The following is a 20,148-nucleotide window of genomic DNA, read 5'->3' on the forward strand; positions in this document are numbered from 1 at the left end:
CCTCACGTTAAAACAAATACTTTGACCATGATTACTGGGTTAAGTCCTTATAAAACTGACATTCTATGTAGGGACTGGGGGTGAATGCACAGTGGTCTTAAATTCAAAGTTGAGTTTTTCTGTACCAGCACCATACCGTGCTGTCAGCAGCTTGTCACAACTAGAATCTGAAATCTAACCTCATTCCTTTGATTGGGATAAGATATCCCCTCAGGTGTGATACAGTTTGGAGAGCCAGACACAACATTGGGAGAGAACCACTGGAAATCTAGAGGCCTGAAGTACATCTCTACTGCTGCTACTACTGCTAGATGGAAAAAGCAGATGAATGTGACTGAGTGGCAGATTTACAGCAGTTACAGGAAGACTATGTTGGTACTTCTATCATTAGTCCATTGTTGACATAGTCCCAACATGTTTTGCTTGTCAGCACGCAAGTTTTCAAGGTATGTAACTTTCGAAATACAGAAATCATCCCAGTATGATGCATTTTGCATCATATGATGCTGTGTTTTGCATCATATGATGCTGAGTTTTGCATCATATGGGGATGATTTGTGTATTTTGAAAGTTACATATCTTGGGAACTTGGACAACTAAATTTGGACAATACGCACTCCCAGGAACGATGAAATCATGACGACAAGTCAAATAGAAAAACAACCGCAGAGGTAACAGAGCATCTGGCCTTTAGTCTACAGGAGTAAGCAATTAGCCCAGCTTTGATAGGTTGTTATCTGAAAGGTGTAATTCACCGTGATAAGACCACCCGTAACAACCTGCAGTGGACAGCATATGGACCCACATGAAGTGTGTGTGTGTAGTGTACCACATATACTGTGTGTGTGTGGCTGTTTGTGTACCTGCCTGCCTGCATGCCTGTGTATGTGTGCGGTATGTGTACATGCATGTATGTACACATGGGGTCGTTCTTGACCTGATGTTTCCCTCCAGCAACAAATCTGACCACTTAGCCTAAGCTCAACAATACAGTATGCATTTCATGTACATTACTGCATAGTGGGACACATACAGAGAGAATCCCAAACCACTCGATGATATGATCTATGATGTCATCTATGGAATAAGGAGAGGCCTGTAATCATGCTGGTCTCTTCTTCGTCTGTGATGGCTTCCACAGAGAAAGAGAATGTATCACAAACCAGCTTATCCATAAATAAACAAAAGTGTCCATGGTGGCTAACCATTTCAGAGAAACTTCTAGAAACCAAAATGCAAATAAAAATGAGTAACGAGACTGAGATTTATGTCAGTATGTTTTTCTTTGGAAAAGAGTAAATGTATCTCTATGTTTGATATTCAAATGTGATTACGTGATCCTGATTCTGCAGGACCTTGGGTCTATGAGTTGTATGATAATTTTTTTTTTTTTTTAATCATCAACCAAACTATTGTGAGCCTGTTCAACAGCTTGACTCAGAAAAGGAGCTACATAATGTATTTCTCCTCAGTTAAACTCCCACAAACGGCACCCTATTCTCTACATAGTGCACTACTTTGGACCAGAGCCCTATGGACACTATATAGGGAATAGGGTGCCATATGGGATGCAGACATAGTTCCAGGTTCCTGCAGAGGGAAGGAGGAGATAACCTGATTAAATAGTTTCAGGGCCCGCATCGCCATGGTCTGGGACATTGTTTCTTTTGAAGTCTTCCCCTGGTTCGGTTGATGTGTTTCAAGGTTATCTCTCTCATAGGAAAGATAACACTACAGGACAGGAATCAGAGGTGATGTTTACTAACATTCACTACCACAGCCTTCCTCTAAGTAGTGACAGGATGAGGCAGAGATACATGTCTAGCAGAAGCAACTCTGGAAACCCAACCTATTTAGTCTTGAATGCATTGAATACTATTTGTATTTGTATTTATTATGGATCCAAGGCAGCAGCTACTCTTCCTGGGGTCCAGCAATATTAAGGCAGTTAAACAATAAAAAAAATGTTTTACAATACATACACAGATTTCACGACACACTGGGTGCCCTCAGGCCCCTACTCCACCACTACCACATATCTACAGTACTAATCCATGTTTATGTGTGTGTATAGTGCGTATGTTATTGCGTGTGTGTGTATGCATGTGTCTGTGCCTATATTTGTGTTGCTTCCCAGTCCCCGCTATTCCATAAGGGTTTTTTTATCTGTTTTTTTAAATCTGATTCTACTGCTTGCATCATTTACTTGATGTGGAATAGAATTCCATGTAGTCATGGCTCTTTGTAGTACTGTGCACCTCCCATAGTCTGTTCTGGACTTGGGGACTGTGAAGAGACCTCTTGTGGCATGTCTTTCGGGGTATGCATGGGTGTCCGAGCTGTGTGCCAGTAGTTCAAACAGACCACTCGGTGCATTCAACATGTCAATACCTCTCATAAATACAGGTAGTGATGAAGTCAATCTCTCCTCCACTTTGAGCCAGGAGAGATTGGCATGCATATTATTAATATTAGCTCTCTGTGTACATCCCAGGGCCAGCCGTGCTGCCCTGTTCTGAGCCAAAATGCAATTTCCCTAATTCCTTTTTTGTGGCACCTGACCGCATGACTGAACAGTAGTCACGGTGCGACAAAACTAGGGCCTGTAGGACCTGCCTTTTTGATAGTGTTGTTAAGAAGGCAGAGCAGCGCTTTATTATGGACAGACTTCTCCCCATCTTACCTACTGTTGTATCAACATGTTTTGACCATGACAGTTTACAGTTCAGGATTTCTCCAAGCAGGTCTAAGGATGTGCATAGTTCACCAAGCAAATAAAGAATAGAATGTGGATAGATACAGTATACTCTATATATAATAAAAATTGTGATACTATATTACCAACAGCATCTACTGTGCATGTTATATATTACCTCCAACTGATCTGTGAACTGTGTCCCTAACTCACATCCTATAGAGACGAAACATCCTTAGACAAATAGACTGTCACTAATATGAAGGATCAACCACAACCACAACCAATCTCTGCCAGAGATAACAGAACTATTTTGATCCTTCCTCCAACTTCAAGTTCCTTGACTTGCACATCACTGAAGACCTGAAATGGTCCCACCACACCGACACCGTGGTGAAGAAGGCGCAACAGTGCCTCTACAACCTCAGGCGGCTGAAGAAATTCGGCATGGCCCATTAGACCCTCACAAACCTCTAGAGATGCACCATCGAGAGCATTCCATCAGGCTGCATCACCGTCTGGTACGACATCTGCACTGTGCGTCACTTGGGGCACGCTGCCTGCCCTCCAGGAAATGTACCCCACTTGGTGTGAAAGAATGGCCAAGAAGATCATCAAGGACATCAGCCACCCGAGCCACGGTCTGTTCACTCTGCTACCTTCTTAGCAGACAGAGACGGCACAGATGCATCAAAGCTGGGGCCGAGAGACTAAAAAACAGCTTCTATCTCCAGTCCATCAGACTGTTGAACAGCCATCACTAGCTGGCTACCTGCCCGGTACACTGTCCTGTGCCTTGAGACTAATGCCCCATGTACTGTACAGAACCATTTCATTCAGGTCAACTCATATTCTGTTTATATACTGTTGTTTACACACGGTGTATGTATATACTGTATTCTCGACATAGCTCATCCTAATATACATAATGTACTACTGTACATACCATTCTCTTTTCCAAATTATATACCTTCTATACACACCACGTATTTATATTCTGGGTGTATTTATATTCTGGTCTATACACACCATGCATTTATATTCTGGGTGTATTTATATACTGGTCTATACACACCACGTATTTATATTCTGGATGTATTCATATTCTGGTCTATACACACCACGTATTTATATTCTCGATTCTGACAAATGCTCACTCTATGTCTACTCTGGATAGTTAATTGGTCCCATTTGTCATTTCTTTATACAGTATCTTGTTTAGGTTTTTTGATTATTTGTATTGTATTTGCGTGACATTTACTGCACTGTTGGAGCTAGTAAGAGAAGCATTTCACTGAACCTGCTATAACACCTGCAAATCTGTGTAAGTGGCCAAGTGACTCCATATTTACTGTGGCCTACATGTACTCTGCAGATGTTTAGTTACACACATCTAAGCATGATGCATTCTGTGTGAAAACACATTGGGTGCCTTTACACTGTAGTATGACAAGCATATTGTCAATTATAAGTTCATTTGAATGTGTGAGTCTTTATATGCACACACAGTAGTAGAGTGCAGTGTAAGGTCCAACTTAGCCTTCTTGTAATAAAACTATGATTAAATCCACCTCAAGGACACAAAGGCGATAAGTCATCTTGTTCCGTTGTCGATTTCTAACTTCATATCAAATCCTATATGGATTTGAAATATGTCAATACTATTTTCTTTGACTGTAAATTGACCATTAATCAGGCACAGCCTGTCCCCTGTATCATGGTATTTGATGCATTGCTGAGTGTGTGTGGTCTTGAGGGACTATGCGGGTTACATGGGACTATGTGGTGCGGTCTGGGGCAGCATACAGCATGTCAGAGGATGAAGATGGATGTGGCTATATGCCAGCCACCCATTGGGGGAAATGGAGGCTAACGCAGCCCAGATGTGGTGTGATCCTGTCCCATTTGACAGGTGAGGGCCCCTGCAGGCTTAGAATGATGTGGATAGAGATGTATTTATTTAATCCAATAAATACCCCTCTATCCACTGTCTTGCTAATTCAAATGTTGGCGGAGTAAACATTTTCTAAAATGTTCTAGAATATTTTAGCATGTTAGTGGGATTAAAAATGACTGTAGGAATTACGAAAATGGCAGTTAGGATTTCTCTACTCAGGCTGAAAGCCACCAACTGCAAATTGAGAAATCATGTGACTAAACTGAAGAAAAGAAGAAGAAACAACACTATGAAACAAAGATAAATGCTTTAAAACTATTAAAATGCTTTGGATCACCTTAAATGAAATTTTGGGCAGAAAGGCAAACTCCACTCCATCATTCATTGAATCAGATGACTCATTCATCACAAAACCAACTGATATTGCCAACTACTTGAATAATTTTTTCATTGGCAAGATTAGCAAATTTAGACAAGACATGCCAGCAACAAACACTGACACAACACATCCAAGTATATCTCCCCTAATTATGAAAGACAAGCATGGAAGAGTGTGGAAGAGGTGAAAAAATTATTGTTGTCTATCAACAATTACAAGCCACTTGGGTCTGACAACTTGGATGGAAAATTACTGAGGATAATAGTGGACTATACTGCCACTCCTATTTGCCATATCTTCAATTTAAGGCTACTAGAAAGTGTGTGCCCTCAGGCCTGGAGGGAAGCAAAAATCATTCCCCTACCTAAGAAGAGTTAAGCCCCCTTTACTGGCTCAAATAGCTGACCAATCAGCCTGTTACCAACCCTTAGTAAACTTTTTGAAAAAATTGTGTTTGACCAGATACAATGCTATTTTACAGTAAACAAATTGACAACAGACATTCAGCATGTTTATAGGGAAGGATGTTCAACAAGCACAGCACTTACACAAATGACTGATGATTGGCTGAGAGAAATTCATGATAAAAATATTGTGGGGGCTGTTTTGTTAGAATTTAGTGCGGCATTTAACATTATCGATTATAGTCTGATGCTGGAAAAATGTATGTGTTATGGCTTTACACCCCCTACTATATTGTGGATAAAGAGTTACCTGTAACAGAACACACAGGGTGTTCTTTAATGGAAGCCTCTCCAACATAATCCAGGTAGAATCAGGAATTCCCCAGGGCAGCTGTCTAGGCCCCTTACTTTTTTCAATCTTTACTAACAACATGCCACTGGCTTTCATTAAAGCCAGTGTGTCTATGTAAGCTGATGACTCAACACTATACACGTCAGCTACTACAGCGACTGAAATGGCTGCAACACTTAAAAAGAGCTGCAGTTAGTTTCAGAATGGGTGGCAAGGAATAAGTTAGTCCTAAACATTTCAAAAACTAAAAGCAACTAAACCTCAACTAAATCTTGTAATGAATAATGTGGAAATTGAGAAAGTTGGGGAAATTGAAAAAGTTGGGGTGACTAAACTGCTTGGAGTAACCCTGGATTGTAAACTGTTATGGTCAAAACATATTGATACAACAGTAGCTACTGTAAGATGGGGAGAAGTCTGTCCATAATAAAGCGTTATTCTGCCTTCTTAACAGCACTATCAACAAGGCAGGTCCTACAGGCCCTAGTTTTGTCGCACCTGGACTACTGTTAAGTCGTGTGGTCAGGTGCCACTTAGGAACATGTCAATTGGCTCAGAACAGGGCTGGCCCTTAGATGTACACAGAGAGCTAACATTAATGATATTCATGTCAATCTCTCCTGGCTCAAAGTGGAGGAGAGATTGACTTCATCACTACTTGTATTTGTGAGAGGTATTGACATGTTAACCGGCCCCGTGTGGCTCAGTTGGTAGAGCATGGTGTTTGCAACGCCAGGGTTGTGGGTTCGATTCCCACGGGGGGCCAGTATGGAAAGAAAATGTATGAAATGTATGCATTCACTACTGCAAGTCGCTCTGGATAAGAGTGTCTGCTAAATGACTAAAATGTAAATGTTAAATGCACCAAGCTGTCTGTTTGAACTACTGGCATGCAGCTCAAAGGAAATGATTGTGGACTACAGGAATGTAGGGTTGAATACATTCACATCACCAACAAACTGTCTGCAGCAGCTAATGGGGATCCATAATAAATACAAATATAAACATGTCCTGGATGGGTGGTGTGGATATACAGATGTAGGATCTTAATTTGATCACTCTGTTGCTGGAGAACTTTCCTTCAAAGCAGAAAATGTAAAACATGTAGTGTATTTAAGGTTTAAAAAGGCATCTGAAGTAGTAATTTCCACTTTGAAATTTCAGGCTTGATTTTCCCTTACAAAAATGTATCAACCCCTAACAAAATATCCATTAATTATAATCCACATAATAATTCACATTTTCTGTTGCTGCCAGATTATTTTCCTGCTGTAACAAACTGGCTCAAATGAAGATCCTACATCTGTCTGTACACGCAGGTGTGTAAATACCCTTAGTGTAGAACCCCTATGGGACAAGGCATTTCCGTTTGAACCTTTACAGGTGTTTTTAACGGCAGTAATCAGACAACACAGTGCTTGAACTCTCCCATGACGACGGCATTGTGATGTAAGTGTGCGTCTGTGCGTGTGTGTGTGAATGATGGAGTATGCGGGTCCGTAGGTCCCATGTACACTAATAACCAAGACACACCTGCTGTCTCACTGCTAGGGTTGGTGACTTTATTTGTGTCCCTGTCCTCAGTGATACCGATTGGACAAAAGCAGCTGCAGTGTGTACTGTAATAAGTACAGTATAAGCGCATTAAGGTCCCGTGTGGCTCAGTTGGTAGAGCATGGTGTTTGCAACGCCAGGGTTGTGGGTTTGATTCCCACCGGGGACCAGTACGGAGAAAAAATGTATGAAATGTATGCATTCACTACTGTAAGTCGCTCTGGATAAAAGTGTCTGCTAAATGACTCACGTAAATGTAATCAAGTGCATATTCCTGTTTTTCTGGTGTGTAGCTAAGACTTTCACACTTCTCTGAATGTTACCTCTGTATCAAACATTAACCTCATCACCCCACTTTACCTGCCGTGTATTTGGAGTGTTAGATTTTCAGCGACTGTGGTTTCAGATGAATGCATGACAAGTCTCTGCTCTGATCAAGCTCATTAACTCAGGTTCAGCAGTGTCCTCAAATCACCTTCAACTCAAGTCCTGTAGATGACTCTGCTTTAACTTCTCTAGGGTAGGGGGCAGTATTTTGACGTCCGGATGAAAGGCGTGCCCGTAGTAAACTGCCTGCTACTCAGGCTCAGAAGGTAGGATATGCATATCACTAGTAGATTTGGATAGAAAACACTCTGACGTTTCTAAAACTGTTTGAATGATGTCTGTGAGTATAACAGAACTCATATGGCAGGCAAAAACCTGAGAAAAATCCAACCAGGAAGTGTGGAAATCTGAGGTTTGTAGTTGTTCAAGTGATTGCCTATACAGTATACAGTGACTTAGGGTTAATTTTGCACTTCCTAAGGCTTCCACTAGATGCCAACAGTCTTTAGAACATTGTTTCATGCTTCTACTGTGACTGGGGAGAGAATAAGAGGTCCTGGAGTCAGATGACTGAGAGAATGACATGAGTTCAGTGGCGCGCGATCACGTGAGAGTTAGCTGTGTTCCTTTTCTTTTTTGAAGACATTGGAATTGTCCGGTTGGAATATTACTGAAGATTTATGATAAAAACATCCTAAAGATTAATGCTATACATCAAACATGAACTTTATCTTGTATTGTGTAACATGAAGTCCTATGAGTGCCATCTGATGAAGATCATCAAAGGTTAGTGATTCATTTGAGCTGTATTTCTGGTTTTTGCCGCCCTGCTATTTCACTGGCTGTTGAATAGTGTGTCCCGCGGGTGGGACGCTAGCGTCCCACATACCCCAGAGAGGTTAAGAAGACTGAGAGAGTTGCATTGTAATGACTAGGCCAGAAAGTACTACGTAAACAATTGAACTTGACTCACATGCATACAGTATTCGTGGATTTTACTGCTAAGCAAATGTAGATTTGCATAATATCTTACACATAACTGTTACAGTTAATATGAGGGTAAATCCCTGTGGCTAAAATGTCACTGATCTCGGTGTGAAGAGCTACATGTCAGAGCACAACTGGTCGTCTACGTCTGCCTCAACAGAATACACTGTTCAAACCAGTTTGTGGCTTACCTAACAGCTTTGTGGTCGAGACGCATACTTCTCTGAGGCAGCCAAAACATTGCTTTGTGTCGGGCTGGCCTGCACTACCCAGAATTGTGAAGTGATGTCTATTTTCTTCAGCTGTACCCTGATTACACATTTCTGCTGCCCAGTTATCTAACGTTCAGATCATCCTGTGTGTGTGTGTGTGTGTGTGTGTGTGTGTGTGTGTGTGTGTGTGTGTGTGTGTGTGTGTGTGTGTGTGTGTGTGTGTGTGTGTGTGTGTGTGTGTGTGCGTGTGCATGTGTGTCTGCGTGTGCGTGCACGTGTGTGTGTGTGCGTGTGTGTGAAGGATGGAGTATGCGGGTCTGTAGGTCCCATGTACACTAATAACCAAGACACACCTGCTGTCTCACTGCTAGGGTTGGTGACTTTATTTGTGTCCCTGTCCTCAGTGATACCTATTGGGTAAAAGCAGCTGCAGTGTGTACTGTACTAAGTACAGTATAAGCGCATCAAGTGCATATTCCTGTTTTTCTGGTGTGTAGCTAAGACTTTCACACTTTTCTGAATGTTACCTCTGTATCAAACATTAACCTCATCCCCCCACTTTACCGGACATGTTAGTTTAAAATACTTTTAGATACATAATCTATTTGAAGTGTTCGATTTTCAGCGACTGTGGTTTCAGATGAATGCATGACAAGTCTCTGCTTTGATCAAGCTCATTAACTCAGGTTCAGCAGTGTCCTCAAATCACCTTCAACTCAAGTCCTGTAGATGACTCTGCTTTAAGAAGACTGAGAGAGTTGCATTGTAATGACTGGGCCAGACAGTACTGCGTAAACCATTGAACTTGACTCATGTGCACACAGTATTTGGTGCATTTGACTGCTGAGTAAACATTTATTTACGTAATGTCTTACACAGTTTCAGTTAATATGAGGGTCAATCCCTCTGGTGGAAAAATGTCACGTAGCTCTTCACACCGAGATCAATGTCAGAGTACAGCATGGCACAACTGGTTGTTTATGTATGTATGCCACAACAGAATACACTGTTCAATCCCGTTTGTGTCTTACCTAACAGTTTTGTGTTCGAGAGGCAGTCAAAACATTGCTTTGTGTTTGGCTGGCCTGCACTACCCAGGATTGTGAAGTGATGTTCAGTCTCTTATAGGACGAGCCATGACTAGAATACATTATATACATATAAAGTGGGTAAAACAGTATGTAAACATTATTAAAACCTTTTAAGGATCGGAACCTTAATCTAACTGCCTGTAGCTCAGTACCTGAAGCAAGGACATGCATATTCTTGATACCATTTGTAAGGAAACACTTTGAAGTTTGCGGAAATGGGAAATTTGTGTAGAAGAATATAACACATTAGATCTGGGAAAAGATAATACAAAGAAATAAACATGTTATCTTTTTTTCTTATTTTTTTATCATCTTTGACGTGCAAGAGAAAGGCCATACATTCAGATATTATTTACCTTCAGAGGTGAATGTATCAAACCAGTTGCCATGATAAAAGTGTTTTGTTGTTGTGCACTATCCTCAAACAATAGCATGATATTGTTTGCTCTAATAGCTACTGTAAATTGGACAATGCAGTTAGATTAACAAGAATTTAAGCCTTCTGCCCATATAAGACATGTCTATGTTCCGGAATTGGCTGTGTTTACAACGTCATTCTAGTCACATTATCGCATATTGAGAAACAACTGTCCCGGTTTAGGGACACCGATCCCACAGAGGTTTTAATGTGCCAGTGTTCAATGACTATGTACATAGAAATTTAAATGGGGTCCCATAAGACAATCTTTATTCTCATCAAACACATTTATTGTCACAACTGTCAATGAAGAGAGAATGGGACCAAAGCGCAGCGGGTTGCGTGCTCAACATATTTATTCATCAAAATGCAAACACCACGGAAAAACAATAAACAAATTACAGACAGGAACAGAGACGCAGGCTCAACAGAAGCAGTGCTCTCAAACAACTACCCACAAGTGAACAAACAAAACACACACCTACTTATAGGACTCCCAATCAGAGGCAACTAGAAACACCTGCCTCCAATTGAGAGTCCAACACCCAACCTACACATAGAAAAACTAACCTAGAACATACCCATAGAAAACACACATAAACCAGTGACCAAACAAAAAAACGTAATACATAAATACACTACCCTCTGCCACGTCCTGACCAAACTACAATAACAAAATATCCTCTATACTCGTCAGGATGTGACATTTATAACTTGTTTCTCTTCAAATGGGTATAGAATACAACATTTTATAGTCCACTAAGGGCATTTTACACTCGTGCACTTTATCAGTTTACAATATAGAACACTGAATTGCAGTGCAGCTCACTTAAGATACTAAGAGCATGAACGTAATTAAAAAGATAACAAAGTTGAATATAAACATCTGCACATCCTATTTTTCTGGACTTTTTTGGTGTCCAGGCCAAATTAACTATTTTGGGAGGGATGTGCATTTTGTGTCATTGTTAACTACAGGAAATTACATTAGGCCTTCTTGCCTAAAGACCTGCATGAAAATGCAATCAAACAATAGAGTTCTGAAAATGTAATATATTTTGGTTTATATCAGTGGTTGTTCGTCTTATCTCGATCGCCCACTGGAGTTTATAGTTTACCCACCTTTTTTTAGCACTACATCACTGGTTGTCAGTGATGTACAAGCCGAGAAACTTGACGCTTTAGACCCTCTCCGCTGTGGCCACGTCGTGCTCTCTCTGCTGTCTCCTGAAGTCCACAATCAGCTTCTTCATTTTGTTGATGTTGAGGAAGAGTTTATTTTGCTGGCACCACTCCACCAGGGCTCTCACCTCTTCCCTGGAGGCTGTCTCATCATTGTTGATAATCAGGCCTACCACTGTTGTGTCATCAGCAAACTTGATGATTGAGTTGGAGACGTGCGTGTCCACGCAGTCATGGGTGAACAGGGAATACATGAGGGGGTTGAGCATGTACCCCTGTGGGTTCCCCGTTTTGAAGATCAGCGTGGCGAAGGTGTTAAAGCCTTCCTTCAACATGTAATTAGAGTGAAAGTGCAGAGTCATGTGTTGGATCTGTCATCACTGCTAGGAACACTAGCCTCGTCGCAAAGCCTGGGGAATTTCCATGGCAGAAATAAGCTGAAGAGGGGTCGGAACCCTGTGTAAATCAGTGACACCTCGTAACAAATCAAATGGCTTGCATTTTACAATGTTTGCAGCACACTGGTTTTCACAGAATTTCTGTTATTACGAGATGAGCTATAGCTGCAGCAAGAGGGGAGAAATGATCTACAATGCTGGCCATATAAATATTTTACATTTTGACGTTTCTGAAGTGATATTTGGCTGTAAAGACTAGCATGAGGGACAGGAAGTAGATGGCAACAATGAGGTTTGTTTTGAGAACAGTCAGCTAACCTTGTAAGCTACCTAGGTATAAAGCTACCTAGGTTTAACTAGCTAGCTACTAGCTAGTTATATTTCTTTCATGATTATAAAGCCAACAAAATGTTAATAAAAACAGCATATTATTGACCTAAAAGGTTGGCTGTGTTAGCCCAGTCACTAGCTTATCCTTCAGTAAGGCCATTCTACTGCCAATGTTTCTCTATGGAGTGTGTGCTCGATTTTATACACATGTCTGCAACGGGTGTGGCTGAAATAGCCATATCCACTCATTTAATGGGGTGCCCACATACTTTTGTCTATATAGTGATTAATCAACATTGACAGAAGTTCATTTTGAAAAATAGTTTAACAATTAAAACAACTTTAAACACTTCACTTGAAAGAATCAAAATGTACAAATAAGCTAACTGGTATGTAAAGATTAGATATCTTAGTCTAAATAACAATAGATAATTGAGTAGTAACAAGTAGGATATTATTACTAAAGCATGATTTCTAGTGAACAAACAAAACTCCATACGAGCCCTAGCCAACCTTGCTCCACTCCCTGATCTACTGGGTGAGCAGACTTCTATTCCAGCCCAGCAATAATACACTTGATTATCAACTCATTAGATTTGGTAGCAAAGCACAGCCATGTGGACGAATGGAGACAAGGAACCCACCACTGCGACCTGTATGCTCTCGTCGGCTGGCCCTCGCTACGTATTCGTCACCAAACCCACTGGCTCCAGGTCATCTATAAGTATTTGCTAGGTAAAGCTTCACCTTATCTCAGCTCACTGGTCACCATAGCAACACCCACCCGTAGCACGCGCTCCAGCAGGTATCTCACTGGTCATCCCCAAAGCCAATACCTACTTTGGCAGCCTTTCCTTCCAGTTCTCTGCTGCCAATGACTGGAACGAATTGCAAAAATCGCTGAAGTTGGAGACTTATATCTCCCTCACTAACTTTAAGCATCAGCTATCTGAGCAGCTTACCGATCGCTGCAGCTATACACAGCCCATCTGTAAATAGCCCATCCAACTACCTACCTCATCCCCATATTGTTATTTGAAATTTTTTTTGCCCTTTTGCACACAAGTATTTCTACTTGCACATCATCATCTGCACATCTATCACTCCAGTGTTCATTTGCTAAATTGTAATTACTTTGCTACTTTGTCCTATTTATTGCCTTACCTCCTTACTCCATTTGCACACACTGTATATCGAATTTTCTATTTTTCTATTGTGTTATTGACTGTGCGTTTGTTTATCCCATGTGTAACTCTGTGTTGTTGTTTTTTGTCGCACTGCTTTGCTTTATCTTGGCCAGGTCGCAGTTGTAAATGAGAACTTGTTCTCAACTGGCCTACCTGGTTAAATAAAGGTGAAATAAAAAAATAACTTGAAAACTAGCATAGGCAATAACTACCTGGACGGAAAACAGTGACGCACACACACAGCACCCGTTCTAAGGTTCTTGAACTGTAATAAATCTTTCCGCTGGGTGTCAGCGGACCATTCAACCAGTTTTTGCAATACAACATTTTGGAGGTATGGCAACATGATTTTGGAGGTATGGCAAATGGACACTAGAAACAATATAACAAAGATGATTTATATCTGACAAGATACATGTCTCTCCGCCTTAACAATGGTAGTTGTTGTCCATAAAGCGGCCCGGCGGGCAGTCTAGCTCCCGCCTATTCTTTCTTCTAATTATTGTCATCCTTTTTTGAATATTCAATGAGGGTTTTTGACGTCACCTGCCTGTATGCAATGGAGAGAGATGCTACTAGCCTCATTTTATGAATATGCATAGCTACCTCGAGACAAGTCTGATATAAAGTGTTTTTCTCAAAGTTGCTGGGATGTCTTGTGTCCTACTTATATTAGTACACTCATAACAACTTAAACATTACTAAACTTCTATTAGATCAAATAAACCTCAAGTATTAGCCAAATTCAACATTCATTGACCTCCATGCAAACACTCCTTGCTTGGTGGGCGAAACAACGAAAAGACGTCACCTGCTGGAGGGAAACAGATTGTCTTCCTCTTCTTTTCTGACTACAATGACAACAGCCAGGTCAGACAGTTTAACCCTAATGGAGTTGAGATCATATGTTGGTTTTCAAAGGGCGTAACTGAGGGATACGTAGGTCAAAATGTATGCATTTATACTCATGTTTAGGTCTTCAGTGTGTTGATTATATAGGTTTAAAAATGTCTGAACTCTGCTTTGTTTTAATGGGCTCTAGTACACGCTCTTAAACATTGAGTCATACAGTAAATGTTCACTACAAGGATCAATCTTTTTAAAGAAAATAAGCATAACACTTGTGGTGAAATCCACAAAAACACACAGCAGCTCCCACAAGACACATACAGCAGAGTAGGAACTGCTTCAGATACATGATGTCAAGAGCGAGTATGTGATGCGTAAGAGGGCAGTGTGTCTGTTGGTAGTGCTGGTACAGTAAATGATACCCCTCTGAGTCTAGCTGGTCTGCAGGGCCACTCCTTCCCCCACAGGGTCTGTCTGTGCCACTGCCAAGGCCCACAGAATGACTTCCAGCTGGGGCACAGAGAAAGAGACCAACCCTGGCCCCTTGGTACATAATCAAATAACTAAAAGACAGCTTGCTGCCAAAATGTTGGTGACACACTATACACTGCATCACGAAGACGTTAAACACAGTACGGTGTGCAATGTTCAGCTACATTTTTTGTTAAAACGATCTACACTTCAAGTTCCACCAACCTAAATCTGGCCAATTCAGGTGAGTGTTTTCCTTACTTTAAAATACTCCTTTCCCACGACCAGGCATACAAAATCCGATGCGCCAAGCTGGGGGTGCTTTCAGTGGCTCATTTACAGAGAGATGGCCCCACCAGCTGGACATGAATTGCAAATGTCTATAACCTCAATTCGAACGGATTTCTCAATTTCTGAGTAAATAATGAGAGACAATGTAACAGAGGCAATGGTTTTAATAAACTATAGTCATTTATTGTTATCAATATAATAGAATCATGAGCATCTGCATTTCATCAGTGCAATTGTATTCATACCGGAAAAATCATTGTTTATTCCATTTGCATTGCCAGTTAGAACATGTATTAATTAAAATAATGTCATAGGAATCACACAACCGAAGACTCATAGTCATAAATGACATACGAGATCATATAAATAATAAGCAATCATGCTAGTCAATTCAAGTATGCCATTTTACATGGCTCAATGTGCAAATATACTGTAGCAATGTTAAATCACAAATGGTCCATTCAACCAAAATTCAGCTAATTGTTCAATATTTATGTAAATAATATAAGGAAGTGATATTTCAATGAGAATTATACATGTACATCAAATGCATAGATGTGATAGCAAGCCTGCGTATGTCTTTGGCTAAGTTGCAGAGAGTTTTTTTTCAAGAACATGACACCTTGCACCAACTGTGTCACCTTTTTACGGAATATATGGTAAGTATATTCAAACAAGTCATCAAATAATTAAATACAAAAAAAACTACAATTGCTTCACATGCTTGAGCTGCTACAAAGCAATGGAGTGCAGATTAGCATAAAAAGCATATAATCCACCATAGGCCTATATCTTAACGTAACCTATATCTTAAAGATGAACCAAATCTGCATGCTTATTATAAGAGGTTTTCAAGGAATGCTTTTATATCTGTAATGCACTGAAAAAACTACCACATCTATAGAACAACTATCTTGGGGAAAAATAATGTTTCTCTAGAATGTCCCTGTATTCCAGGCTGGTCATAGAGTCATCAGTGTACAGGGTGTCCCTCCTGGGCCTTGTTCCTGTCCACGTCACATACTGACCAGTCCCTTACACAGGGCTGTGATGTGAGGCTACAGCTACCTGCTTGGGCTCCTCAACTCGACTTACTGTTTGTCTGGAGCAAGGTGAGGAGAGCGAAGAGAAAGAGAGAGAGGAGAGTGCATTTTAGTACACACTCAAATAGAAAAGCAAATGTGAGTCCAAATTTTGACATTTTTATTTTGACAAAGGCAAATCCTCATTCAACGAGGTTAATATTAACACAACTATATGTAACCGATGTGAAATGGCTAGTTAGTTAGCGGTGGTGCGCGCTAATAGTGTTTCAATCAGTGACGTCACTCGCTCTGAGACCTGAAGTGGTTGTTCCCCTTGCGTTGCAAGGGCCGCGGCTTTTGTGGCGCGATGGGTAACGATGCTTCGTGGGCGTCAGTTGTTGATGTGTGCAAGGGTCCCTGGTTCGAGCCCAGGTTGGGGCGAAGAGAGGGACGGAACCTACACTGTTACATATACATAAACCAAACAGTTATTTTTTCCGATTAATCTTTTGGCACGTTACCTTTATTTGGGACAAACTTGAGCGAGTTGCTGAATATTCAGAATCGTGAGATGCCTTCCTCCGGACCGTCGTTGACAAACTCATGGCCCAGTCCGTTACCACACTTCCCACAAAGCACCTGGACACCATTACCACAACATTACACCACTATTGAGGTAAGAAGAGACACTGATTTTGGGGTAAACAATCCCATTAAAGGTCAACTCTGATATTTACAGCTATTTAAGATTGGGTTTAGAGGCACAATCTGGGATATTCATGTAAATCTCTAGGAGAGTCAGCCTACCTTGAAGGCTGTGAGTGACTCCATCATCTTGGTGACACTGTCCTCTTTGATGGTCTCAGTGAAGGCAGGCCATGGGGAGGAGTGGGGGAACTTAGACCTGCTGGAGAACAGCGGGTTGTTGCACTGAGAACACACATACATACCTAGAAAGAACCAGTTAGGGGGTTAAGTCATGATTAAGGAAAGATACACATTATGTATGTAACAAGATATTTATATTGCATTATAAGACATGTAATGGCTATTTTAGATGTAGTGAGGTTTTTATACAAACCTTGTATAACACATAAGAATAGTAGCCTAACCTGCAGCTTAGATAACTGATTAATTAGCCTGTAGTAACAGTTCAGTAGTATTTAATCCTGAAACAAAAGCAAGTTACAACACCAATCAAAGCATCACAGAAATCACAGAAATACTCACCTGGTTTGAAATGGTCTTTATAGACCTCGCCATCAAAAAATGAGCAAAAAGACATTCTGAATGTAAAGAGAGAACACTATTTGTGGAGATGAGCTTTGACAGCGACACTTAAATAAACTGCCAGCACAGAATGGATCGGGCTACAAGATAAGCTTCCGCACATGTGACCAAGTTGTATTACGCAAGCCTGCCCTCGGTTCAAATCTTGACCACTAGATGTCAGTGTTGGACAAACAGTGAGACAACAAGTGAATCTTGGAGAAAGTCCTGGCGAAGCAAGTGAGTTACAAGTAGCCTAAGTAAGTGATACATCTAGAATACTTTTCAGGACACACGAACAGCGGACACAAATAACTGTATGGTAGATATAGGAGGAAAATAGATCATAAGAAGTTGATGTCATCCATTTATTTACCAGTTTTCCATAAAAGCATCTCTGACATACCAAAAATAATATGTCAATCATTAATTAAAAACATAACTGGTAAGAGACCAGGGATTCATTGTAAAGAAGATCTCAAATATATAAACACATGAAGTACATTTATCTTTTCTGAAATGCATAAACCACTTGGATCTTAAGTTCGGCTCTCGTGAGAAGTTTCTTCAGGAGGTGCTCAGTCCAAAGTGCTCTGTCTGTCATTCATACTTGCAGTAGTGTTTGAGTCTCTCAGGCAGTTCCAGCCAGTCCAGAGCCATCCTGTGGACTATGTTTTTCTGGATGCACTTTCTACACAGAGTCTGCAGGGAGGAAACTGAAGCAAGGTATGAGAAAAGAGAGAAAGAAAAGCCTTGTTAAAACGAATTAATAGAAACTACAACGACCTCAATCTGAAATATTTGGATATGTATATTGTATATGTTTTGGTTTCATTCACTTGACACTTACATCCATATTCCACCTGGACAATGCGAACTTGCTTTGTAGCAGAGTACACATCAACCACAGCATACAAAGGCTGCAGCATTGGGATGCCCTTAGCTGATGCACCCATATCCTCTCCGTTAATGACAACATGCATGTCAGCCAGGCCCTGTCCTTTGGGCACATACAGCACCCCTATCCGACTACGTCTGGCAGTGGGGGGGAGGGCATTGGTCTTGTACAGGTCATCCAAGATGTGGCTGAAGCGTCCGGGTCGACTCCGACCAACCAGCTTGTCCATGGGGATTTTAACTTTCTCAATGTGCAGGTGGGAGTCAGTGAAGAACGTCTTGGGTTTGGGATTAATCGCTTCTTCTTCCACATCACCACCCCCCAGCCTAGGTAGCCTCCTACCTCCCTCTTCCCTACCGTCCCCTAACCTATGACCCCCGGCCAACCCTCCATCTCCTGCCCCCTCTCCCTGAGGTGCCACAGCCTCCTCCTCCACCACCCGGTTGTGGTTGCGTGTGATAGCAAACACCCAGCTGTCCCCCAGGTCCATGAGGTCAGGCAGGGAGTACTCAGGCACCATTTCGAAGGTCAGAGGGTCTCTGGCGGTCAGCCCGATCCGCAGGTGGCCACACCAGCCCAGCTCCTTCTCCTCGATCTCCACCAGGAAGATCTCCCCAGGACTCAGGGGCTCTCTGCTGAAGCACACCCCGTTGGCAAAGCTTTCCACTCGGGTAGCCTGGGTCCCCGTAGGGTCTAGCCGCACGTTGGTTCCATGGATATGGTGGAATTCCTGAAACTGGTCAAGAAAAGGTAAAGGTTCCATGTCACAAAGTGACTTGGTGGACTGGATACAGTCACTTCAGTGGAAATGATATGCCTAAAGAGTAGGCCTGTTGCCTGTGGATCTGAATAAAATAATAAAATAAACAAATACACTCCCAACCAAAGCCATACAAAAGGTGAACAGTGGCCCTCTATCCAAAGCTCTTACGGTGTCTTCCTTATTTTGAATAGAGTCGGTAGTAAACGCATGGTCATTGTGCAGACACACACTCGCATACACACAACTAGCCCTTAGCCTAGTGCCTATCTGTTGGCTACCTAGAGAAATTTCTGGTGCCATGGAGAGGGCTATTTTTGAACAGCTGCATATGTCAACAGATGGCAAGGTATGCAAGGGGAGACCCATAAACACACACATGGACGGATGGGGAGTGGTTAGTTAGAGAACCCCCTGGGCCCAAGTGCTCATTTAATTTCAGAATGTAATATTATACAGTAGTGTAATTATCATAACGCCTTTAAGCCAGATAAGACCATGGATCTACAGTATTATATTATTAAGTCTAAACAAAGTCTGAACAACATTGTCTGAATACAATTTGTAGGTAAATCAGTCATTAGGCCAATATACTGCAATATAGAGTTGTCTAATTGCTGTGTGATAATACCTAATTATCATAGTATCATATGTTAATAAATTCATATGTTGCTAGATGTACTATCTGATATCAGGTTTCTAAATATAGTCAGTGCAAATGTATTCTTATGTAAATCAGTCATTATAATGATATATTAATGTACCCCACAGAATCAATGTGTCTTTATTCATTTATATCAGGGACCTCTGAGGAAGCCATCGGACCATGTCTGCGTCCCAAAAGGCACCCTATTCCCTACACAGTGCACTGCTTTTGAGCCCTGGCTGAAGGTAATGCACTATATAGGGAGAAGGCTGCCATTTAAGATGCAGACCATGTCTATATAGGACTTGAAAGAGATGACTCTGCTTGATGTAGATGATGTATTCAGTATGTTGGCTCTGCTCCCATTGTAAGAAAAAAACATCAGTGTTGTGTTAGAGGAGAGGGATGAACGGTATGATGTCACAGTATCCTTGAGAATAGCTACAACAACAACTGTTCCTTTGGGCAGAGAAAGGTATCCTCTAATAGGGGGTTATCCTAGAGCGAGAGAGGGGATTGAGAGAGA

At 41.3% G+C, this 20,148-nt stretch overlaps 2 protein-coding genes and 1 non-coding gene across 3 annotated transcripts; 1 reads left to right on the forward strand and 2 right to left on the reverse strand.

Moving 5' to 3' along the window:
* The first annotated feature begins 6,417 nt into the window (after positions 1 to 6,417).
* On the forward strand, positions 6,418 to 6,493 carry trnaa-ugc (transfer RNA alanine (anticodon UGC)). Its single transcript has one exon. It is a non-coding gene; the product is annotated as a tRNA-Ala (tRNA).
* An 8,913-nt stretch (positions 6,494 to 15,406) lies between these two features.
* On the reverse strand, positions 15,407 to 17,450 carry msrb1b (methionine sulfoxide reductase B1b). Its single transcript, XM_045710302.2, has 4 exons — positions 17,280 to 17,450; positions 16,857 to 16,999; positions 16,571 to 16,688; positions 15,407 to 16,126 (listed from the first exon to the last, which is right to left on the reverse strand). The coding sequence occupies exons 1-4, from the start codon at positions 17,332 to 17,334 to the stop codon at positions 16,116 to 16,118; spliced, it is 327 nt and encodes a 108-aa protein (XP_045566258.1). The 5' UTR covers positions 17,335 to 17,450; the 3' UTR covers positions 15,407 to 16,115.
* Positions 17,451 to 17,672: 222 nt separating this feature from the next.
* Positions 17,673 to 19,126, reverse strand: neurl2 (neuralized E3 ubiquitin protein ligase 2). The gene is made up of 2 exons (XM_014178966.3): positions 18,169 to 19,126; positions 17,673 to 18,034 (listed from the first exon to the last, which is right to left on the reverse strand). The coding sequence occupies exons 1-2, from the start codon at positions 18,977 to 18,979 to the stop codon at positions 17,919 to 17,921; spliced, it is 927 nt and encodes a 308-aa protein (XP_014034441.1). The 5' UTR covers positions 18,980 to 19,126; the 3' UTR covers positions 17,673 to 17,918.
* Between the last annotated feature and the right edge of the window lie 1,022 nt (positions 19,127 to 20,148).

Source organism: Salmo salar, chromosome 28 (genome assembly GCF_965601325.2).
Source record: "Salmo salar chromosome 28, fSalSal1, whole genome shotgun sequence".
In the NCBI taxonomy this organism is placed as follows: Eukaryota; Metazoa; Chordata; class Actinopteri; order Salmoniformes; family Salmonidae; genus Salmo; species Salmo salar.